The sequence below is a fragment of the Pomacea canaliculata genome, linkage group LG13 (genome assembly GCF_003073045.1).
Source record: "Pomacea canaliculata isolate SZHN2017 linkage group LG13, ASM307304v1, whole genome shotgun sequence".
Classification (NCBI taxonomy): domain Eukaryota; kingdom Metazoa; phylum Mollusca; class Gastropoda; order Architaenioglossa; family Ampullariidae; genus Pomacea; species Pomacea canaliculata.
In genome coordinates, this window is record NC_037602.1 from 13,501,234 (window position 1) to 13,526,879 (window position 25,646).

At 40.5% G+C, this 25,646-nt stretch overlaps 1 protein-coding gene and 1 pseudogene across 1 annotated transcript; one reads left to right on the forward strand and one right to left on the reverse strand.

Annotated features, from left to right (window-relative positions):
- Positions 1-1,079: 1,079 nt before the first annotated feature.
- Positions 1,080-17,122, reverse strand: LOC112554445 (annotated as a pseudogene).
- Positions 17,123-17,129: 7 nt separating this feature from the next.
- LOC112554465 (integrator complex subunit 14-like) lies at positions 17,130-24,311 on the forward strand. Its single transcript, XM_025222246.1, is given in 12 exon segments — positions 17,130-17,189; positions 17,879-18,060; positions 18,063-18,085; positions 19,489-19,659; positions 20,087-20,302; positions 20,455-20,618; positions 20,906-21,066; positions 21,655-21,802; positions 22,345-22,424; positions 22,585-22,757; positions 23,331-23,396; positions 23,843-24,311. Coding segments are annotated over 11 exon segments (1,566 nt in total). The 5' UTR covers positions 17,130-17,189; positions 17,879-17,924; the 3' UTR covers positions 24,071-24,311.
- Positions 24,312-25,646: the final 1,335 nt, after the last annotated feature.

The following is a 25,646-nucleotide window of genomic DNA, read 5'->3' on the forward strand; positions in this document are numbered from 1 at the left end:
ACCAATGACAGTATGGAGTGCCATATATCTTTTGGTGGGTTAAGACAGTTAATAATGTTTAAGGATAGCCTGTGTTTATTTAAGACCCGACTGAAGACAACTCTGTCATCTTTGATTTCATGACACTCCAAAAGTACGTGCGAAGTGCTAAGCCTATCCCCACATGTGCATGAAGGAGGGTGTAATCTATATTTTGTGAAATATTCCCCACCTTTTCCTGCTGACTGCAGCAAGCTCTGCATATCCTGAGATTTGAGAATGCGTCCTCGGCTGACAGTTTCGAAACTTGAAAAGTGCACGTTTGTGAGCTAGAGAAATATTTCTGTCGGAGGTTCCCTCGACAGACATTAAAGTCGTTTGTTTGTTGGAAGTTAAGGAGGGAGCAATATTACTCCCTTTGCTGTAGCCGCAAGCGCTTCTGCCTCAAAGGCTACCGTTACTCAATGGTAACGATTTTATCGACGATGCCAACATCCATTGAAAAGATGCCAATGAGAACAAGCCAGACCCACGGCGTTCGACACGAGCTCCAACGCAACTTGACGACTCACAGCTTAGCCAAACCCATGTTTCTGTAAAGTTAGGGTGCATATTTGCGTGTACTAGCTTAATGCTTATATTTTCCATAAAATTGTTTCTAATGCAATTGCATATTTTTTTGCCAAACATAATTTGATTTTAAAATATTTCTTATATTATAAAGCTACATTTCGGAGATTTCATGCTTTTGTTTTAGTAATATTGATCGACTAGTGTCGACTGCTACAAGTTGAATACTTATCTCCCTTTTATTTAAAAACTTCGCCCATCCAAAACCCCTTCTACGTACGTTTTTGTGCTCATCTCTTCTCCTGTCAGCGTGCATTAACAGCATTTCGACAATCATCTTCAAGTCTGATGATTTAATGTGGCGTCAACTCTCGTGGTTTGTAATAGATGTCTATAGACCAGCTCACATGGACACATCGACATTGCCCTTGTGACAACTGTTTCACGCCTCCGATTGTCTCCCTTTCAACCAACCCATTGCCCCGTCCCTTTTTATGAACACAAAAAAATGTTTGTTGTTTTTTTAAAAAAAATAAGTATAAATAAAAGATTAAAATGTCAATCAACACATTTTCCTTAAAAAAAGTGTGAGTGCATCTGAGTGTGTGTATGTTTGTTTATTCACTGTAGCTCAATGCCGCTGTCGAAGCGATCGAGTGAGGCATGGCGAAGAGAAAGCCAGCCAATACATCCGAACAATTCGCACTTCAGAATATTACATACAGTCCAGCTGCAAACAACAACACACAATCAAAAGAAATTACAATTAACGACAACATAGCCTTTTACACCAAAAACCTCTTAAGGTACTACAGTCTGAGTCAAAAGGATTCAAAAGTCGCTATTATGAAATCCTGTCTTGGAATACAGCCTAATTACTGAGCATACCGAATATGCAATTTCTTGGCGAAAACATTTTAGCAAAATAAAAAATATATAGCAGATGATCTGAGAACAGCATTGTACATAAAATCTTGGGCGCTTGCACTGACTTGCGCAGTAATTTACAGGGGACAAGAAATACACTCTCTTTTTGCTTCAGTACATAAAAAAAGTATATTTTCTCTTTCTCCAAGGTACTAAGTGTTGTAAGATTTCTTTGTTGTTGTCAGAAGGTGTGTAATGTGGTAGGATATTTTTTCTTGCTTTGACTGACAGTGGTATGTCTGTCAACACATCAAGAAATGACCTATGATCTCTCTCATCATGTCATTTCCTGGGGAAAGGGAAAACAGGGAAAACAATGCAGACAGGGTGTTTATCTCTGCCTAACAGCATTTTCCAAGCAATAAATTACGTTTGTTTAGAGAACCACAGGAAGAGTTTGTACCTGTTCTGTGGCAGTACCGCCAAGCACTTTCAGAGATGCAGAAATATTGTTTCGGCTTAATCTGAAGTCTGTCTTCCTCCAGCAAAACGTCAGACACACGATAGCCGTCAAAGTGACTCTTCGCGATAACTGATTTCACCATATCTTTTTCTCCATCTAAACGCCAGTCTCATATCTTTTTCCAACCATGGCACCTTTCATATAAATATACTTACCATGTAGGCCTCTAAAAGCTACAGCTACATTTTCTAGAAACGTCTGCAAGTTTTGATTAAGGTCTTCCATGATGCTCCCATATCTCAAGTTTTGTCACGTTAGTAGAGGTCTGTATCACGCTTAACTAAAGATAGACGTATTGCACAGTGTGTGAGGACATTCTACTGCATATGGTCTCAGTCTTGTTTTTTCTGTCAATGACTAAAGCTGGATGTGTTGGTAGTAATGTTTAAAAGAGGTGGGTCGGTGGTATCTGGACACACAGACGGGCTCACGCCGGGCACCTGATGGTCTCAAACTCCAGCAAGACGCTGATGACGACGAAGATGACGTAGAGGACGAGCATGAGCACGCCCATGACCTTGCTCATGCGCCAGCGGCACACAGCGATGACGATGATGACGGCTACCAGCATGAGGAAAAGGAGGATGATGGAGCAGAGCAGGCCTTTGCTGTTCACATGGTATGGCTCGCCTCGGAACACCGCCCCAAACAGCAGCCATGGAACTGGAAGCCTGCCCAGCAAGTAGACACGGCTGCGTTTGCATCAAGGAGTTATGAGGGTGGAACTGGTGGTATAATCCGACCCAGCATCTTAAGTTATACACATAAGTAATCCACCGTATAAGACATGTTTCTTATTCTTATTTAAACAGAAAAAACATAATTTTTTTGCCGTACGCTTTGCGTCAGTTCACATCCCGGTATGAGTAGTCGGCCTGTAAAAATACATGGTACATGCAGAGAAAGAACAGCCTGCCTGAACGCAGGACATCCGATCCTCGGGGTATCAATCACAAGCCCTTATAGTCGCTGTGTGGTCTAGTATACATGAACAAATGGTGACAATGTGAACAGAACTGAATAGACCTACAAAGGATTCTTATTAAGAAACCCACAACCAGAAAGACAGAGATAGAGAAGAAACAATTAGAGGCAAAAAGATTCTCCACAGTGTACCCAACGGTGATGTCGAAGAGGTTGCTCCCAACAGAGCTGGACACTGCCATATCACCAAAGCCTTTCTTTGCAACGATGACGCTGGTGATGAGGTCTGGGATGCTTGTGCCAGCAGCCAGAATGGTCAAGCCCATCACCTGTCACAGGCGTAGTGCATTTCTTTACCTTTCAACGGCTTTACCTAGTCCAAGTCCAACATAAAATGAAGGTTAGAACTGCTGACAGGTTTAAAAAAAAAAGCGAAAATTTACAGCACTATGTTTGTGACAAAACTGAACTATTGCAGTTAAAATAAAGTGACAAGAAAAACTAATTCTGTCGGATAATTTGCACTTTTATGTGCAGGAGAAGATGACAATGTCGGACACAACGTTGCTGGAGGGAAACTAATCAAACAAGGTGAAAGTGACAATAACATGATCACATGGCACAGATATTGTCGGATGGCGTGCTAAAATGACATCAATAAACGAGATGATTGGAGAACCTCGTATCATTAGGGTAGCGTAATCTGCAAAAATAACCCGGCAGGAAAGTATTAAGTGTTAATATTAATATTTCAATCTTTCTCAACACCCTCCCCAGAATAGCGGACAAACGAGAAGGAGGACATCAATCTGAATTTAGTAAAAATCGTTAAGGCAAACAGTTATGTGTGTACTAATGGAATGCCCAGTCTGAAGGCTACTAAAAAAGACAAGAAAATCGGAGTGGACCGTTCTTTTCTCCTTTGCAAAAGAATGCTTGCAATCCTGTTAGGTTAATGAGGGAAATTTTCAGCGGTGCCCGAACTGCTATCCCACAGCTGAGAGCAAAACCAACAGGTGTAACAGGCACGGGTCTCGCTTTCGCTCAGAAAGAGGAAGGAACCTTTCATCTCGAAACCTTATCTATGAACTGATGCTGCTGTATCCACAAGGCCTGAGGTCTCAGTCCGTTCAGCATCTTTTTCACATCAGATCAAACGACTGCAATATTTTTTTCTGTCTGGCTACAAGCTCTAATGTGCACTTTTCTCCATAACCTTTCATCCAACCATTCATCCGTCCATATATACATACACATTGATTTATGAAGATATACGTATCATAGATGTTAGTTTAATTAGTTCCTTGTAAAGTTTAAAGTCTGCTTTAGCATAGTAGTTTATGAAGTCTACAGGCTGCTTAAATTAAAGTTAAATATTTTGCATCTGTCGTCTCTGGGAAGTAGGAAAGTTCAAGGACAGTGTCCAATTAATCTTCTTACTGAGGCCATACGCGTCCACCTGTCACATCGAGTGAAACATATCCGCTTACTGACACCGAAATCTCTCGCTCTTGCATCACAACTCTGACTGTAACAGATTGTAGTGGGAGAACCTGTCAGGAACTATGAGGAGTTTTACTATGTGACCCCCTCCACTATTTCCGTCAACAGGTTGGGCGCCATAGATTGATGATTAATTCGATCAATTTCTGACCAAAAGGCTGCAGGTTCGAGGCTTACCTGGGCCTGTTACCGGAACACTCCATATGACAACCCAGCAGATGAGGACTTGATTAAATCAAGATACTGGATTAATCAGGGAAGGTAAAGAAAAGATTGCGTTACGCCTTTTCCATGACACGGACCAATGCAACTTTATTAATCCGCAAGGGCAATGCAGGTAAGATTTATAGTTGCTGGTGTTTTAGCAATATTCACCTAACTTAAGGTGACCAGACGTCCCGCTTTAGGCGGGACAGTCAAGCTTTTGACCTCGTGTCCCGCCTGCTCATCGGGCGGAACGCCCAATGTCCCGCTTTCTGGCTTTCTGGCAAGTCCATCAAATGTCCCGGTTGTCTTTAAAAATCACTTTTTTTTGGCGTTCTTTGACGGTAACGACACCATCATCGGCACGTGTCCCGCTTTCGGCCCCGAAACGTCTGGTCACCTTACCTAACTACAAGCATCTACATACTGACTATTAAGTTCTGTATATATAAACATACACATCAACAGCAGGTACATGTGGAATACTGCATTAGGTTACTTCGTGATAACACAATATCTAATCCGATTAAATTACTTTATAAAACAAGTTGTCTTTATACAAACCCTTAAATCCAAGTCTGCCTGTGTTGGACCTTTAGAAGGGACCTTTTGTTCAGAGGCGACATGCAGTCAGCAACTCACCTCGTCCGGAATGCCGATTGTTTCTCCTGTCTGATTGGCCCACCACACCATCAGATAGGAGAATCCTGCGATCCACAGCACGCTGCCAGAGAAAGTGAGAGCGAACCATTTACGCTTGTCCTGCAAGAGAAAATTAACAACATTTCAACCGGGGAAGAGTATTTCTGCTCTTGAGATTCTTGGCTAGGTTATCTTTCATGTATCTCACATTTGTTTACCAACATTGAATTTCACGCTGACGATTGACCAAGAATGTTAAGTGACCTGCTAGTGAACCTGGTCACCTGCTTACGGCCCTGAATTGCATGACTGTGATTCCTATGGCTAGCAAAAATCTAGTTCTGAAGAGCACAGTCTGGAGAAATGCGAAGTTAAAATTGCTGCAAGAATTTCCATTGAAAATTTAATTAATTAGCATAGTCTTACATCGGATTAACCAGTAGAAACTAAAAGTGAGCAGCTTTTGACACCCTCAGACACATTAGCGTCAATGTGATTAAGATACAATGACAATGACAATTCTTTATTTACGAGAGGTAAAATAAGCAAGAAAATGGTTTTTTTTTCATTTAGCCCTAACCCTTTACAAAGGTCAAGACATCAGCGTACAGGCCTGCGGACATCTGCCAGAGTAATCCACAGTGGAAAGATGATGGGAGCCAGAAGGATATAAGGGACCTGTTTCTGCCAGGTGTGTGGCCAGCTGAGGTCTAGGGGTTCTTCTCCGACCAGAGCCTACAAACCACGAGATGTCATCGGAAATGACAGAGGAATGGAAAGGCATTGCATATACGCACGCACGCGCATACTCACATATAATTGAATCACCCCAACCCGCCCCACCAATGTTAACAAAATTGACATTTATCACGGTAATCCCATCCAGTGTGAGTGCTGAACCAAGCGAAACCCAATCACGTTTTTTGTTTTTTTTTTTTTTTTTTCATTCACTCGGATGATGCAGACGACGACCATCTAATCCAGTTCCAATCTAGTATATTAGACTAATCTCTTTCAGCTTAATTCGAACATGTGAGACGCTGGATCTGTTGAAGGATTCCTAGCAGGCACCACGCTTATGGTAATGAGCTCGTGCTCAATTTCCCACTCAGGACTACCTGACCTGAAAACTTTGTCCCTGAGAAGTGAGCATTGAGTCCTTCCTTGCGAACGAAAACGCATCTAAAACTTTTTTTGTTTTTGCACCATGAAACGAGTTCGTTTCACTGAATTTCGGCTCCTTATTGCTCGATACACCTATTCTGCATTTATAGAACCCCCTCCGAGTGCCAAGAACAAACTCAAAGCCTCTATTTTTCTCAGAATTTCGTGATATGCTGGACTACAGCAATGCACTCAGTTGACCTGTAGTGCTTCTTGGAGACCTTAATGTCCATTTTGACAACAAGTCTAAGCCTGACACAGTAAAAATGTGAGAATTGTTGCACACTTTTCGTCTTGTCCAGTCTGTTTTGCATCCCATTCATAAAAGAGATCACATCTTAGATACCCATCATCAGCATCAGCTTTTAGACTCACTCGTCCGTTATGCAGTGTTGATATACTGGCATTACATGTTGATATAGTCGCATTTAAAGCATAACTACAAATGGCCCTGCTTCAGCCACCCACTGCTGAGCAACTTGAATGTGTCTTGCGTAGAGTTGTTGATGACCATGCCCCAGTGTCTCGACGTCTGATGCGCCAGTTTACATGTGCACCTTGGTAATCACAGGTCCGTGTTGACCTCTGTGACCTGAAGTGAACTCGCCGGCGAACTGAGCGTGTTTAAAGGAAGACTAAACTCACCATCCACAAAGAGATTTATAATGTCGCCAAGCGAAGCGTCTCAAAATGTGTCAACAAGGCCAAGACATCATATCTTCAGGCCCAAATAAATTAATTGCACCTCCTCCAGAACACTTTTTGACATATGCAATCGAATGACTGGAATTAGCACGGTGATGCCGCTGCCCACTGCCTTTCCTGCTTCACAGCTGCCGCAAGTGTTTTGTGACTATTTTGTTAACAAGTTTCGGACATCGATCATCTTTGGATTCGATATCAGGTGCCTGACAGCATCTCCTGTGATATTCTTCTTGGAATCTCTCTGACCAAATTTCAACCAGTCTCTGATGCTGATATCAAGGCGATGATTCTGATAGCCAAGCCAACAACTTGCCAGTTGAGACCCAATACCCACAAACCTTCTTCTTGAATGCTTAGATATTTTACTTCCTTCCATCATAAACATTGTAAATGTCAGCTGATCATCAGGTGTTTTCTATCTTTGTTTAAAAATGCCCTGGTGAAGCCACTTCGTAAGAAATCCACGCTTGATGTCAGTGTGTTGAACAATTACCACTCCAGTTTCCAATTTGCCTTTTCTCCTAAAGATCATAGAGAAAGTAGTAATTAGCAGAGCAAATGTCTGCTACTTTCATTTTATCATGATTTATATGTGATATCCCCCCACCAAAAATAAAATCAATGCCTGTCGCATAAAGGCGTGAAGGATTTGAGTGACTCAAGAGATTGGTGGAGGCTAGAGGCACACGGAAATAATGACACCTGCAACTGCATCTGAGGCAGGTTGTGATTGAACATAGTGTGCAGTCAAAATTATAAAAGAAATAAATTTGTATACAGCTGCCTATTGTCTCGATATATACAGTGCGTGCTTTTCTCTGTGTATTTTTCAGTTTATAGATAAAAAGGGAGAAAGAGAGAGAGAGTGTGTGTGTTGTGTAAAACTCTTTTCTCCATGATTTGTTTTCTCAGAACACTTAAAGCAGCGGTTCTCAACCTTTTACTTGTGACGCCCCGCTGACGAACAGAGATATGTCCACGCGCCCCCTTTAGCCACACAATGTAAGCTAATTTCATTAATACAGGTATATGAAACTTTTAAAAAAGGACCACCTTCGAGCCCCACCGTTTGAGAACAGCGGGCTTAAAGCACGGGCTACCTCTGTTTGAGTATCAGCGTCACTGGTAGAATCGTCGTGGTGCTGAGGGGCTGGGGGATTCAGGGTGGCGTCGCCTTCTGATGACTTAGATCCGTTAGCAGGAGCTGCACCTGTAGCCGTTGTCTCTGACACCTCTTGACACGTCTCTAGCACGCGGCCGATGGTAGCAACCTGAGGTCAGTAGTCCGACACTAAGAATAGTTACTGTGTTGCTTATTATAGCAATTTATTATAGTACATTACTATAGCAGATTATTACAGTAAATTATTATAACACATCATTATAGCAGATTATGAGAAAAAATATTTTGTCTTTCTGATCCCTAATAAAATTGTAAAAAATTATTATCTACTCAACATACATCATCATGATGTCGACTGAAGACATCACTATCACCCTATATTCCTGTTGATCCTTAACCACTTACGTTCAAGTGTCAATGTCTAGAGTATAAGATGAAATCATTATTCTCAGAAAGCGCAGAAAAAAGAGGGAAAAGGCACAATGTTGTAGGAAGGACAGCTAGAGCCACCACGCTATGTGTATCCAAGTACCTGCACTTTGGTGTTGTTGTCCTTAGCTACCTGAGATCCCTCGCTGTGTCGGGTGTCAGGGAAACCCTGGTGGAGGACCATGTGCGGGGTGGCCAGCGTCCGCAGCTTCCTTGGCCTTCTCGTGCACTTTGCCTGTCCAACACACAACCGGCGCCAACACCGACGGCTTGTGAGAGATTGCCAGGACGCGTTGTCATTAATATCTCTAGTCATTACATGGATGGCTGTGCAAAGGCTGATGCGATTATTCTTGATGTGGATGACCTTGGTCCCTGCCTCCTTCATGATTTACGTTTTATTTCATCATCATCGTCGTCGTCGTCGTCGTCGTCATCATCATCATCATCATTAGTAGTGGATTTTTTTTTAAAAATGTCACGCTCTCTCTCACTCTCGGTCTCTGACTGACACACACAAACACTTTCTCTGTAGCAAAATCCGGAAAATATATGAACATTCACACACTCGGAAAACCGCTAAATATTTTCTTGGTCTACGAGTCTGTGAGTGGGTTTTCATAAACTGAATGAATGAAGCATAACATAAATGTCTCAATTGGTGGTGTAAAGAGAGATGTTACAAGGGTCTTGTAAACAGAAGATACCAGAAGCATGTTTGGGACTCACCTTGTGAAAGTGGGTCTAAGGTATGAATCATTAGCTGATAAATTCCGTGCCTGTAGAAGCTACTGCCAGAGCGTAGAATAGGAAGACTTATTTGTGTTTCTCGTCGCTGAAAGTCGACACGATTCTACTGTAGTTTATAATAGTTTAGTTTGACCTTAGTAAATATTGTCTTAGTTCTAACGTTAAAAACATGTCAGATAGCTTACGAAATACTAAAGTAACAATAGTTACATTTAATCTTCCAAAAGAACGATGATTCTGGTTTTTTGCGACGTACTTCTGCTAGACGACAACAACAGTCGGTTTTATCCTAGAAAAGATAGTAGTAGATCGGAGGAGTTGCATCGACCAATGAGCTGGACAACAACCACCGTCGTGTATTTTTCTGACCACTCGAGAAAAGATAATTGTAGAATTGTATCGACCAATGTTCCAAATAGCCAACACCCAACTTAGCGTACTTTGGTGCCAGGTGTTATGCCGCTCTTTTCTCGAGTAAAATGAAGAGGACTTACCCGATGCACGCGCTGGTCTGCGTTGTGCACCCGATTCTTGATGCACGGTCGCCAAAAGCAGCCTTTGACTTTGGTTTCCACGACGTGATCGTACTTCATGAACACGACGTAGCAGACGTAGAAGAGGAACAGGACCAGCGCCTCCCACCAATAGATGACGTCATCCGAGAAGAAGACGATGAGCAGAGCGAGGGAAGAACTGTAGAAGCTGACGTCACGGAAGAGCGGCCACCAGGTGAGCTGCAGCACGTCGTGGCTGAACAGGGCGCACACGCCGATGACAAAAAGGATGTTGAAGACGGCCGAACCGACGATGGTGCCAATGCCCACGTCACTATTGGCGATGAAAACGCCGATGATGCTGGTGAAGAGCTCGGGGGCGCTGCCGCCGGCGGCCATGAAGGTGGCGCCCGACACGTCCGGAGGTACGGCCAGCTTCTCCGTGATGACGCTGAGTGACGGCACGAAGAACTCGTCACACACGACAGCCAGCGCCACGAACATGTACGTCATGCCCACGACGTGCAGCAGCACCGCGCCCGCCGCCTATCTTGCAGGGAGAAGATGTCCCGAGGGTAGTTGGTGTTCGTGTTGTTGTCCAGCAGTCGGCGGCTGACATGGTGCGTCAACAGCACGGACTGCAAACCCTCGGGGTGCGATGTTTCGTTTGATGCACGAAGGCTGGCCAGGTAACCGAGCAGGAGAACGCTGCACAGCAACAGCAAACGCCAGGCGCGAGTTCTGCGTGACATCAGGCGCTGCAGTGACAGTCTCCTCAGACTGATGCAGTTTCTTGCTGTTTCTCCCCCCATTTGTTAATTACTCTTTAGATGTTAGTCGGATCGTGCTGCTGATAGTTTCTATTGTTGAACTCACTGGTCCTGCCTAGGCAGAAACTGTTTGTAGAATTTTCACCTCGCTCCCCATCACCTGCTTTATCCTAAATAGTCCAGGGTGTAAAATGAGCAGAGCAGTTCACGAGGGTACAACAGAACCTAGCACGTTACTAAAGTGCCTTTTGAGCTTCGATCTTCGGCTGGCGGAGTGAGTAATCGAACCATCTACAGTTTCTGACTATCCTAAGGAATTTAGTGTTCATTTTCTCGTTCAGTTTCTGTATGCAGGGTCTCTTTCCAAGGTATGAAGTACAGTAACTAAAATGTAAACCATTGAGGGAAATGCTCAGAAAGATGCAGATTTTCCAGAAAAGGCGTCAACGTGACTTGCAACGATGCTGGCATGGATACAGTTGTATCCTCAGTGATCCGCATTGGCAGAGAAACACTAGGACACCAAAGTAAATCTGAAAAAGATAATCCTTTGATGCTAACGACAAAACTTAAATCTCACATGCATGCTCTTAGGAACGCAGAAGAGGGAGAGGAAAAAAATAATGATCTTCAATAAAAGTGGGGTTTTTTTTTACATCTTTTATATCGTTTTCTACTACATGTATAGCTAATACCTTTTACAGCGAATAACTAAGCAGTCCGCTAAAAGAATTTTTTTTTTTCGTGGACATTTGAAGATCGTACGCATATATGAAAACAGTAATTGTCGAGATCATAATACAAAGGACAGTCAAAAGAAACGGATACCGGGCAAATATTCCTGTTCATGGACTCCTTGAGAAATTCTTTTAACATGGTCACACCATTAAACCGAAGCAGTTTGTGCCACTCTTGGGTGCCTGCGTTAAAAAATCAAAAGTAATCGAATGACTCAAGGTGTCATTTTGTTACACGATGATGCACACCCCACACGGCAAACGTAACAGAGGACAAGCTGGCACAGTTCTAGTGGGAAATATTGGACCACCCGCACTGTAGCCCAGATGTATCGCCATGCGATTTCCACATCTTCGGTGAAATGAACAAGGATCTGAAAAAGGAACTGAAAGGCAAGAAATTTCCATCGGACACAGCGGTGCAGGGAGTTGTTTGTGTGGGTTCGATCCCAGCAAACGGCGTTTTATGAACAGGGCATCTGTCGCCTCGTTACGCACCAACGCTGGGTATTACTAACCGGTATGTGAATTTGCATGTCCGAACTCTGTGTCCACTACGTTTCTTAGCTGTACAAAATTCCTTGATAAAGAAATCTCACATATGCACATGGTTATATCAAAACTTTGCCAATCGTGATCAAGCGTTCGTCCTTTGCTGCTCCCTAAGAAGGTCTTGAAACAAGTACATGTAATCTCTCCTTGAAACAGGGAGACAATGTCGAGAAATGTTCGACTGGTATTGCTACTGTACGACAACAGTGCATGATGTACGTCCATTTGAAACATGTTCGCTACGTCTCTTTAACAACTTTACGTGACACAACTCAAGAAGAACAATGTTACTGGTCTAGATGGTAGCAGCCAAAGTGGGCTAAGATCATTTTGAAATGCTGCTCCAACGGTTTCTTTAAGAAGAGCAGTTTGATATTGAAAATTCATGTACAAGAACAGCAGTGTGTGCATTCAGAATAGACTAATGATGCTAATTATACCTATCCTGATTCATTTAGTAGTGGAGCTCGTGCAGCAGACTGATGGTGGTTCATTTCCGCAGTAGGATGGTGTTGGTTCGCTTTAGTGGAAGAGTGGTGCTGGTTGCTTCCAATGTCATTTGTCGTCACTACTGTAGTTAATGACGGAAATTTCCGTCGGTTGTCTTTCTTCCGCTTTCCTTCTCCACCAACCGACTTGCTTTCTCCCTTAAACTCCCCATAACGTGTCAGACAGCGATGAGAAAGCTAAAGCAGTTTATTGCTTTCATCAACGTCCTTTGAAGATAACGCTTTCTTTATTGATTAATGTCAGTGCGCGCCTGTAAGTGCTGAAAATATATCTTCTCCAACACTTCTGGTACAGGTACTCTTTCTGACTAGCATCAATAAATAAGGTTATTATGACCACAACTGCTAGATAGCTTACATTACCTCCCTTATCCCACCCAGACACACACGCACGTACGAGTGTCAGTGAAAAAGACAGAGGAAGTTGGGTGGAGCGAGAGAGACTGCGTGCGTGCATGTGTTAGCATCATTAAGGTGACAAAGAGTTGAATTTATCAAGGTGCAGACATTTTTTTGTGGGGGTGGGGAGAAATTAAAGATTTACCAGATATAGCTTTTTATTATCGGGTTTCATATTTTATGCAGCTTAGAACTACAAACCACACACTCCTCACGATCAGCAGTAGCCACTGGACACTGTTGTGCACTTGACGTAAAGTGGTTCGTGGAAAACATTTACCAACGGAAAACGCGGCTTTTTTTGTGATGGCAGTTAGGGCAAGTATGAGAGTGAACGCCAGAGTCCAAGACAGCATCAAACTAAATGGAGAAAGATTGAGGAAGGTGACAGTTTCACCTATCTTGGGTCCAAAATGTCAAACACCGGGGATGCGGAGGTGGAGATTTGAGCCGACTGGCGAAAGCGGGTTTCAGTCGATCGACATCGGTGGCGGACTCTGGTTGAGGCCTCATGTGAAACCTGATGCACGAAGAGGAATAGATAGATAGTTTGGGCAAGTGGATAACGATGTCTAGAAATTACCTTAGGAAACAAAACGCTCTTCTAGTCTTTACAGCTAAAGTACTTGTAGTGTAGCAGTTTGTTGTAGTGGCAAAACCTGCACATGAAATTAAAGGAGCCTACTTCGCTCTCTGCATCATCCGATAGCAGCTTCTAATCAGAGATTTTGTACCATTCTGTGCAGAAATAAAGGGCGACTGGCAATTGCAACATCCTTCGCTTACAAAGTAATACTAAGCAGTATCCTCTACGTCAGCTTTGGCTGCTGGAAATTGTGCACTAAGATCATAAAATAAGCTTATTGTTGTTCTACTATTCACGTTAGCTTTTCTTTTAATGATATTGACAGCGATAACGATGGGCTGTAAATAATAAGGATATTTTCAAGCATTTACGATACAATTTCCGAATTTTTGTATATCTTGTAAAGTCGATTGGACTTAACTATCTTCTAGCATTTACCTTCTCACCCCCCGACCCCCAAGATCAACGTCAATCAACGAGGCTTCTTCAAACAAACCCATGCTGCCTTCAATGTAGTGAGTGATCACAATAAAATGAAAACCGTAATGGAAAAAGTAAAAAGCAAACAGTTATAGAATATGAAATCGTTTTTGTTTGCATGCTTTAATCGTAATTTAATGATCACCAACAGCCTCTTGGGTTTTCCTAACCTCAGCGTCTCCGCTACTCCACCACCTCCCCACCCGAGCGAAAGCAAGCCGCATCCCGGCGAAATCACTTTTGACGTCTCCGACGGGTATTTTCACAGCCGGTAAGGTAAAGGCTGGAAGAAAGCTGCAACTTCCCACTGATGACAGCTACCTGTCGTACTGTCAGACTCGTGACAGTTTTCCCCTTCCCCCAACCCATGCAGTTCGCTGTCCTCTGTCCCCACTAGTCTGACGAGGGCCTGACGTGGAAATTATCGCGTGAGCCATCGAGGCAGCAAGAAGCGTTCTCGGCGATTAACGAAGTAGCAGCGTGACGCAAGCGACGAGAAGTCGACAACTCTTTAGGCCAACGTCAGCAGCACGACATGCAGCGTTTCCTGTGCGTGGGAGGGGTTGAGAGAGAGAGTGTGTGTGTGTTCTTCCGTTAACAAGGTAAAGGAAGGCATGTATCGGAATCATACAAATAAAATAATATCTTAATGATTTTTTTTTAAATAGCAGGAGACGAATACTAGGATCCAACAAACCTCCAGATACGGTTGTCCACTAACCACCTTACGAAAGGCTGCTCGGCATAATAAATTTTGGTGATTGAAAACTAGTTCGTCGGAAAAGAAGTTGACTACTGCAGACGGGAAACTTTTGTGGACAAACTATTACAGATAATGTGGGGAACAAATTATAGATAACAGTGAGAATCCTGAGTTTAAAGAAAACAACAAAATAATCAAAGAAAATGCATTCTGCAAACACCACGATGAAAATAAATGTGCAACTTTTAAGACTGCAATACAAACTAGAGGGTTAGTAAAGAAGGTGATAATGAACACATCTTGTTTTGGCAAGAAAAACTAATAATTAACCCCTTTCAACTACCATTTTCTGTCGATTTTAACTCTAAAATTCTTTCTTGCAATTTTAAAAATCCCTTGAAACATTTAAACTGTTCTTTTGTTCCATATATATGTTTTTTTTTTTTCTTTTTAATTTGACATACTGATCGCGTGTAGTCAAACGTTGACTACAATTGTCTTGAGACTTGCAGCCAAGGAAATCGCGACAAATCAGCAGCTACCGTGCGACAGCGCGATCTAGTTTTGAACACGAGAAATAATGGATGGAGCAGGAAATATTAAAAAAGAAATCTCTAAACACACCTGTTATAGCAAGTACTTTGCCGCGGACGCTCCCCAACAACTGAACTCGCCTCGCTCCAGATGTCGTCTGCCGCTGTTGCCTGCCTGTAGTGATGGATCAATTGAAAAAGAGTGACGCGCATGCGCCAAGCGCCGATACACAGACATCCGCACAAACATATACAGGAAAAGAAAGACAGAAAAAAAAGACAATGCATATCAGTAAAAACGCCGTCCTGTAAAAAGTCTTTTTACCTGCAAGACATAAACTTGTCAAACATATGACAATGGCAAATCTGTTATTGACGGTCATAAAAAGCCCAATAGTCAGGTATGATGTCATAATCGCTACGTCACGTTTGTACACAGATAAGCCTAATTAACGTACGTGGTCTAATCTTTCCCACAGGCTAAGGCTTTCACAGCGTGAACACATCCATGTACAATCCTGGAGTCTGTGTGGTTGACTTCTATCTGTGCATGGTATTGCTTACAGGCGTGCATCTCGACAACGAAAGTGGGGTATCCACCCAGATTTGGGGTTGGTTAGTTTTTGGAGTTTAACGTCGTGCCAGCACCCAGATTTTCCAAAAACAGCAAAAATATAATAAAGAGAGATCTATGAAAATTGTTCCTTTAGTTTCAGATCAGTGGTCCATGTTATGACATTCTCACCGAGATATCGCATATGGGTGACATACTTGGTCTTTATGCCGAGCAACTCGCTAATACCGTGAGATGATGTCAGGAGCCAACCGCTATATAGTCCTTTCGCCTTAACACGTGGCTGCATTATGGCTAACATTTACACAACTGTCGTTTAAGGTGTGGTGCCAGAAGGGTCGAGGGGAGATTGATAACTTCAAGAAGGCTGAAACCTCCCCTCCGCTTTCAAAAGTCAGCAGAGAGGGGAGAGAGCGTTAATTACGAATCCCATAAACCACTACCATAAACTGACAGCGCTTTTGTGCGGGCGAAAAATGTTCTGCTTTATTAGCCGCACATGACTTCCAGGTCTGATTACTTGACCTCCGGAGTACTGATAAGGAAACATAAAAATGATGCACTACACCTCAGAATTAAAATTTATAGTTATCAGTAATAATTAAAGTGCATAAACTATAAAGAATATATATATACACTAAACTTCATTTATATAGCGGCACTCATAATAATTAGTACATCAACGGTAATATCTAAAAGTGTTGCTAAAATACGAAGGAAATAACAAAGCAAACACCTTTCGAGTGCAGTCAATCCAGATATCGGGAATCTCAAACAGATTTTTAAAACAAACAAAACCTTACTATCAGCAAAACGGGTTACACTTATAAATGTGTTACAGAAGCGCTGCAGCAGCAGTATGAGGGCTGATTGCATGTGAAAACAAACAAGCAAACCACAAATTCTAGTCCCAAAGTTCTTTTACCAGTCTACTGATGAAGGTATATATAACCCAGGGAAAAATCGGGAGCTGATAGAGGATCGAGCGTCTTGTATCCAAGGTATATACAAAGCTGTGTCCAGACCACGCGTACCCTAGGCTTAATTGTTTGGTTACTTTTGCAGGAAAGTGCTTCCAAACTAGAAGTGATTTCGCACTATAATGGGAGAGGGAGGGAGAGGAAACCCGAAAACTCTAGCCACCTCTGCCACTACCTTTATGGCAAAAACGTTTACAATGGTTACTGCATCGCGTTGTAGTGAGGAACATTTCGTCAAAGTAAAATTCTTTTTTTTTATTTTAATGTCATTCAGATACCGCTAGAAAAAAATCTACATCTTTTGGATTCTTACTTTCATCAAATGAAGATTTTTAACAAAGAATTTGATCTGTTTGATTAATCACTTACGCCGTGATATCGAACGTCAGAATCAGTTTTCGGATTTCGTATTTTTCTGTTCCAAAACATAATAGAAACCGGAAGTTTTTAGTTTTGTTGTCTCGCAAACGTGTTGAGATGAATGAAAAGGTTCGTTTCATTCAGAGCACTAGCAATAACAAGCTATATTTTGGTATACTTAAGGCTTTAACATACAACTTGCACGATCTTTCCCTTTGTAATTGATTTATATCGTTTCACGGAAAGTGTAGCATATGTAAATGCTCCATAACGCGCTAAATCTTCAGCTTCTGAAGAGCTTACCGTGTCGTCTGCTAAATTATCATAACGAAGTTGCAGTAATGGTGTGCTGAGAAATTTTGCATTTCATCTTTATTTGCTCAGTAAAAGACATAACATTCTGCCTTAAAATGCATGAAATGTTATGTAAGGCTATTATAAATTGATAACTTTTAAATTATACTCTGTGTGCTTGCTTAGACATTTAAACTACTTAACAATTGATTTATGCCACAAACATTCATTTGAGCGGCACCTTCGATTGCAAGTTGTTGCTCTGCAATTTTCTCGCCTTAAAAAGCAAGACATTAAACATAACATCATGATGGAAAATGCAAATTTCAGGGCTCCACCTGTGTATTATTTGTGAATTTGTTTGGCTTAGTAATTAGTATTTTGTTTGGAATACTTTGAAAAAATATAAACAGATTAGATTTTTAAAATCTGTTTGGCTTAAATACAAACTTGCTTCATAACTTATTTCATGTTTTTGTAAGTTATATCACTTTATGATAGCCTGATGCTTTTAAAATTTACAGGATGTCCAGGAGGTAAAGGTGTGAGATTCAGAAATATTTCATAACGATGCCAACGGTAATTGCTTTGGATGTCTCATTGTCCATGTCACGCCCAGTTCCTATGCCAGACACAAATGAGGAGTACCAGCGTCGACATTTAGCAGTTCAAGGCATCAACACACTTCTTGATTTTATCAGTGTCAATGCCGTCTGGAATTCACAAGCCTGGTATGAGAGAAATATTATTTTAATTGTGTTGTACTAAGTAGTCTTGTTGCTCTACATTCATCGTATTTATTTATTTCATATTGTCTAGGAAATGAAACCGAACTTAAGAGCTGTCCCATTACAACACAATAACAGTATATTAATCATGTGTAGTCGAGACACAAATTTTGAACCCACATATTTGAACTTACTGGCCTCTACATTCACACATTCACATGAATAAATACCCATTCATAAATTAACACCTAATTCGATATTTCCTCCCTCAAATATATATATGTGCAAAAATAAAAATATAAATAGAGAGAAATGAAATTCATTTGACAGCATGCAAATCATTGTATTACGAACAATAATAGTTCTTCTTGTTACTAATCGCCCCCAATGGAGCATAGGGCTGCAGCCACATCCTGCCATCGAACCCAGTTCTGGGTGTCCTTTTCCACTTAGGACCATGTCATGCCAGCTGTCTCCACCTCTCTGTGGACTTATCTCCTCCATGTCTGTCTGGGTCTCCCAACCCTGCGCCTCCCCTGTGGGTTCCAGCCCAAAGCTTGTCTTGTTAAATTGTCAACTGGCTTTCGCAAGGTGTGACCAATCCAGCCCAACTTCCGCTTCTTGATGTCTTGGCTGGCAGGTTTTTGGTTGGTTCTCTCCCATAGGTCTGTATGTGAGATCTTCTTGGGCCATCTGATTTTGAGGATGTTAGAGGTTGTTCTTCTCATGATCCAGCCTATGATGATTAGTGCTCTTGCAGCCTCTGGTGTCATCAGTACTGCTACTCCTTGTTGTGGTTATGGTCAGTGTCTTCATGTCCAGAGTAGATGATAGTCTCCCTGAGGAAAGTCTGTCTGCCCGTTGCCATTCCACCTTGTGTCGCACAGGCCAAGGAGCTTAATGTTATAGTTCTTCATTTCCTGTGCTACCTGAGCTGATTTTCCTCTCTCGTATAGGGTTCTGATGTTCCAGGTCCTTGTCCTGGTTTTTGCCTTTGGCCGTGAGAAGATGGGTCGGCGAGCTGGCTTCCCGAGGGCTTTCACCAGCACGCATCCTAAGCCCCTCTGAAGAGGAATCTTCCCGTCCAGGCTCCAGTTTTGCATTAATATGTTTGCGGTTTCTGTAGCATTTTATTTTTTACAGGGTGGGGTTGCTAGCCCCATACCCAACCCTCCTCCTTCATCCAGGCTTGGGACCAGCAGGTAACCAAAGTGGTTTCTAGGCGGAGTTAACAGTAATAGTAGCAGTCAAATTTAAAAAGAAAAAAACACTAAATCTTTAGTGCAATGCATCATCAATGATTTTTGAAAAATTTTTTTGCAATTTCAAAACATGATTACGTTCACTTTCTCTGACGAGTCTGTTTAGTTTTGCCCTGAGCTTTTGATGTCCTTTGTGTTTTGCAGGTGTCATTCTCATACCTGTGGGAGCGGACAGTACCATTTACACGAGACCATGACTCCATAAAGGCAGCATTGAATAAAGTGGAGCTGTACAACAAAACGTGTCTAGAAACTGCTTTAGTTGGAATCAGCACCACTGTGCAGGAGGAGTGGAACAATGGTGTTCAGTGTCAGGTATCTAGTTATTAAAAGTTTATATATATATATATTTTAGATATTAAAGTTTAAAATCTTTAACTGAATATTAATACTATGCTGTGACATATATTCTCAAAAAATGTTAATTAAATTTTTATTTTGTGCTAAAGCTACTAATAAGAAATTAACCTAACTGTATTCAATATTTATATCATTTTTTTAGACAATTTGCTTGACAATTTCTTAGTTGTTTATTATACTTAATTTAAAAAGATTTTCTTCAGATGCTGAAATGCTGCATCATAATTTCTCATGTTATCAAGTTATTAAATTCTCACTCTTTCACAGAAATTAGTTCACTTTGTGTTTTTTCATTGGCTCTTAACATTATAACACAAATACACATGAAAAAACGTTTTGCATTGGTTAAAAGGACGTGACAGTATGTCACATGTATGTGCAGGTTATTTTGGTCACAGATGGAAGTGTAGGTGTGGGACCTGGCTCACTGAAGCACTCTCTACAGACATGCTCAGCCCGGGAGTCTACAGAATCCAAGTTTCCACTGCCTTTCACATTTCCTTGTAAGCTGCATGTTTTGTGTGTGGCAAACCCAAATGATCCTGACCTCAAAACAGCCTTACCTCTCTACCAACAATTGATCAACTTGAACTCTCAGGTGAATGTGCACACATAGCTGTATGTATGATTCTTTAGATCAGTAATACCTTTGAAACTGGTTTCTATATGTACATCAGTTGAGGTAAACTTGGTTTTGGTATCTATTTGCTACTGTACAATGTAATCATTTTTTCTGTTTTTGGCACATAGGGAGGAGAGGTTTTAGTGCCAGAGGGCCCACTGTCCTTCAGATCAGTCCAGGATATGTTTCAAAAATTTGCAGAGAAAATTTATACACCATTTCATGCACAGCTTCAGTGTGGTAACTTTAAATGCCCAGTGCAGCTTCATCCTCGACCAGAACCATACAGTCGGTATGTTGATCATACTTCTGGGAAACTGATCAGATTTTGTAGCAATACAATTATCATGTTTTTTAATTATGTAATTTTGAATTTTAGTAGGAAAAATGGTTAATTTTAGTGGGGTTTTGAGGGGAGGAGGTTGTCTTTTCTCTTCCTTAAATTGATGGTACAGAGCAGATCTGTTGCACTCTTTCTCTGTCTCTCTCTCACACACACATGCACACATATTTTTGTAGCAATACATTTCTTAACTTGCATCCAAACATTTCCCATATTAGAGTTTTTTAATATTGCAGAGATCTTGAATTTGAAAGCATACAAATGAAAGAGATTTGGAACAAATTGGAAATAGTGGGATTTCTTGAAATAGCAGAAGTAGCCAGCCCACCTACTGTATCACGACATCTTGTGCTGCCTACTCCCACACGTGACCGCTCATCAAAGACAGAAAACTCTGGTAAAGTATCTTTCTCTGAGCTTATGTGACATGAATTCATTTTCTTCTTGTAAATTTGGCTACTTCTCGTTTCGTTCAAGCTATTGCTTCTTTACAGCATTACAACATGATGTTATTGTTAAGGTGGCCAGATGTTTTGGAAGTGAAAGCAGGTCACATTCCAATCATAGTGCTGTCACTGACAATGAGCGCCGAAAGAAGCAAATAGGCAGTAAACTAGGAGACAAATTTAATATTATTCATCAAATGGCAATAGACAAAAGCCAAAACCAAAGATACAAATACGAATCATTGTACGGTAATCAGATTTTTAAATACAAGTGGGACATAGATCGACTTTTTAGATTAAAGCGGGACATTTTATGAGCAGCAGGGACACACCGTCCCACCTAACTCGGGACGTCTGGTCACCCTAGTTATGACTACAGCATTACAACATGGTGTCTTTGTTGGTTATAACCGAAAAGACCCCATACAACTGAATGCATGAAAATTTTACTGAACAAATTAAAAAAAACTGTTATGGTATATCTAGCGTATATATGCTTGCTTATGATAGTCATGTATCATAAACTTGTATTTTTGAAGATAAAGAGAAAAAAACAGAAGGAGGAAAGACCTTCACAAAAGGAGACGAAGAGGAAGATGGTACAGAAGATGGTAAAGTGCCTTCCTTTGCAGTTCTGCTTCATGGAAGTTTAAAAGTTGAGAGCATGGTGGCTCTTGCACGAATTGGGTAAACCATTGCATTTGCATTTTCAGCAATCATATCTCCCTGTTGTATGTTTGTGTGGTGACTTAGATTCCTTAAAAATCTAAGTTAAAATATCGTGACTTTATTTTTGATTCGTAAAGCTTTTGACAGATTTAAACAGTGGTTAGTGTTCTTTAGTATGCTCAAATGTTTAAAGTTTGATGAAGTAAGAATAATGAAAACTTTTCATTCAGACCCTGTGAATTATTGATTATGCATTTATGTTGCTTTGATCTGTTGTTAAAAAACCCCAAAATAATCAGAGTTGTTTGATTTATACATAATGCCTAAGTCAAGAAAAAGAGCCAACAATAAGGTCCATTTTTTGTAACTGTATGCTCTTGTAACCATTTATTGTATAGATGGATAATTATTCAAGGTACAGTTATTAGCATGATAAGAATTTATACACTAAGCAGAGGATGTAGAAGTAATGTATACATTTAGAATCTTTTCCAGCTCATGCATTCTCTTTATGTATTTATTATTATTATTTCTGACCCTTATTATCTTTCTTTTTTCAGAGAAGATTGGTTTGGAATGCTGTACTCATGGGCAGATAGCAAAAAGAAGTCCAATTTGATGCTGTCAATCTTTGAGCCAGGTCTGTGTAAGTCAACTTACTAGAAGCTTGCATGTATGCATTCATCTTATTTTAAACCATTCATAGAAATACAGATTGCATTAGTTGTCATTTATAACCACCGTTCTGATGTCTCCCATAACTGCCTACATTGTTAATTCTCAAGCTTTTCTGCTAGCAGGTCTTGAAAATATACCCTGGCTGGGGAACCTAGAAAATCTCTGTCCAGTTTCTGCATTTGAAACCCCACCACATTTAGTTGAAGGAGGACAACCACCATTTCCTGTTCGGCCATCAGAAAAGCGCAGCTATGCTCAGAGTTGTGTGGTGTGGATAAAAGCAGCAGGACTTCAGGTTTGTGAATTATTATCATTTTGTTGTTTATCACCTGTGCTATTTTACGTGTTTTGTAGCTGAAGAATTTGCAACATTATTCAAGCTTTAATTTTTTTTTGTGTGTTAAAAAAGTTATAAGACCGAACAGCAAAGGATGATTGTATCACCAGTCACATCACTAAGTAGTGTGGTTTTATCTCTACTACTCCTGAAGTTTCCTGGATCTTGATAATAACTTTTTGTCTAAGTAAAGTTTATTTTTTCTTGTGATATCAGTTTCCTCACTCTCATTTGTTCAGTGCATCCTTTATTTGTTGGCTAGTCTTTACCATTAAAAATGGTTTCACAGCACCATCCTGGGCAGATTCCATTAGTGTTTATGACTGGGAAACATAAGCTGTAAATAACATATGAACAATGACATGACATCAGCACGGTCTACCTTTATACTAGCAGCAGCCAGAATCACTGGATACCTGTGCCACTTTGCTGTTTACCTTGCTAGTTTGGTTTCACTGTGTACCTGGAGAGGCCACATCATGAAACAAATGTGTGTTAACTGGTTGTAGAAGGTTGTTATGTTTGTTTCAGTCTGATATGCAGAAGGTTCTGCGTCATGCCCGTAAATTGCCTGACAAACAACAGCAGTTCTATAAGGTTTGTGAGATTTCTGTTTCTATTTATTCACCAAAGGTGGTGTTGGGTGGTGGGAACTCACCAACAGTGACACTTTTTTAAAATACTATGCAGAAATAAATATTTTTAATGTGAAGAAAAACACCACTGTAGACATATGCTTCCATTATTGCTGTTATCTTTTTTCCTTTCTCAAAACGTTTTTTCAAGGTACAGGTAAAATCTGCAAAGTCTGGAAAAAGTGTAGGATATTTAAATAAAACTTTATACATGCAGGGCATCTTTTGTAGTCTTTGAATAAATTTTGTGTAGGTTTCATTAAAAAAAAAAAACTACCAATTTGTAAATTTTTTTTTTTGGCATCAGAATATTCCTTAATTTTATGAAATGACCTTTAGCATTATAAGATGATCTAATATTTTTCTTAAATCAACTAATAAGATCTGTGTTTGTGGATGCTTATGTAGGAAATGAATAGAATTAGACGAGCGGCCCTATCCTTTGGTTTTCATGAACTTCTGGAAGCCATGGCAGCCATGCTTGAAAGGGAGTGTACACAGTTGCCTGGAACTGCTCATCCAAGTGCTGCTTTACAGTTGACTCATGCTGCAAATGCTCTTCGTCTGCCTTCAGCGTTAGAAATTGTTCATACTATCATGCCCTTACAGACCAATTTCACACCAGGTGATAGATAGCCAATATCTTCACACATCCATTAAAGAGGTTAATATTATTTTGACCAGTCAAACTGTTATACAATTACTTTCAAACTTGAATGTGAAAGTAAATTACTTTCCCAGGTGTTATTTTTTTATGTGGAAAATATATGTAAAAAGATCATTGGATTTTGATGTGTTAGCATTATCATGTCATTCTGACTATTTTCCATCTTTTAACCGCTGGTATCCAAGTAGTAATAAAAATATTTTACATTTATTATGTTTGTTGTAACTAAATATATATGACAGAGTAAAAGGGTGTTTAAACTTTATATTTTTTGTGCAGTGATTGCTTCTGCTTTGGTGGCTTCACTTTCTGTTTGCGCTTTGGTAATCAGTTTTTCACTCAGCTACCACACAAAAGTTTCCTGTGGTAACAGCCACATAAGTCATGAAATCCACAGAATGATTCTTACTCTCCAGGGATTTCACTTTACTTTCAATTTCCCTAACATGCATACATGGACAATCATTTCATTGGCTTGTTATTTGAGTAGACAACACAAATTAAAAAATCACAACCAAAATTAATGCTTATAGAAGAGAATATAACATAAATACATATTCATTCTCAGGAAACATTCAGATTCTTCACAAAAAGAAAGTACTAAATCACAGCAGCTTCATATAACTGTATCTGCTTTCATCTCCAAGGTTGATTAACACTTCAAAACATTGTAAAAATATACTACCTTGACAGCAGTAATTGTTGTACCCCAAAGCAAACTCCACCCAAGGTTACTTCAATTTGAAAGTATATCTTCAGCTTCACAACTGTAGTGATCTACAGATTAATGGATATGCAATCTTACAGATGTCATGCATTACATGAACTCCTTCGTTGAATGCTCATGCTAATGTCACATCTAGATCAGTGGTTCTCAGAGTGTGGTCAGCAGGCATAAGTCAGGTGGTCCGCGGCTGACAGTCGTCATATGTCAGCAAAGTGATGTTTAAAGTTATGCATTCCTCGCCTTACCATTTTAAGTACAAAGAACAAGGTATATGTAGTCTTATGTCAACTTATTACTATACTACTGTCACAAAAGGACATTTAGTTTTGAATTGTAATGAAACAAATACGGCAATTTAAATTTGAAATTCATAGTACAGAGTGATTTTTAGGCCTTGGGGGTCTGCCACATTTTTTACTTAAGTAAAGTGATCTGCGGTCCGAAATACTTTGAGAACCACTGATCTAGATCACCAGTATACTTTCAGGAAGAACAGAGTCAAAGTCAAAGTATCAACGCCCAAATATATTGTTATAAATGATAGGCAAGTCTGAGATCATATATGCACTACTTGTAAGACATTACTGACATAATTTTTCATTCTCATTTGCATTTTCAAATTAGCCCTTATGCCCTCTTAAAGGCAAGGAGAGTACTAGGAGGCATGGTACAGGAATACCCAAGGAAAATTTTCAGATATAATCATCCTTGTTCTATTTGGTTTTCTGTAACCAAGCATGGCAGAGACTTAGCTATGTTTGGTCATGGACGTGTATATAAGTTCGTGGTTTGGTCAACTATAATGAAGCAGGTACAGA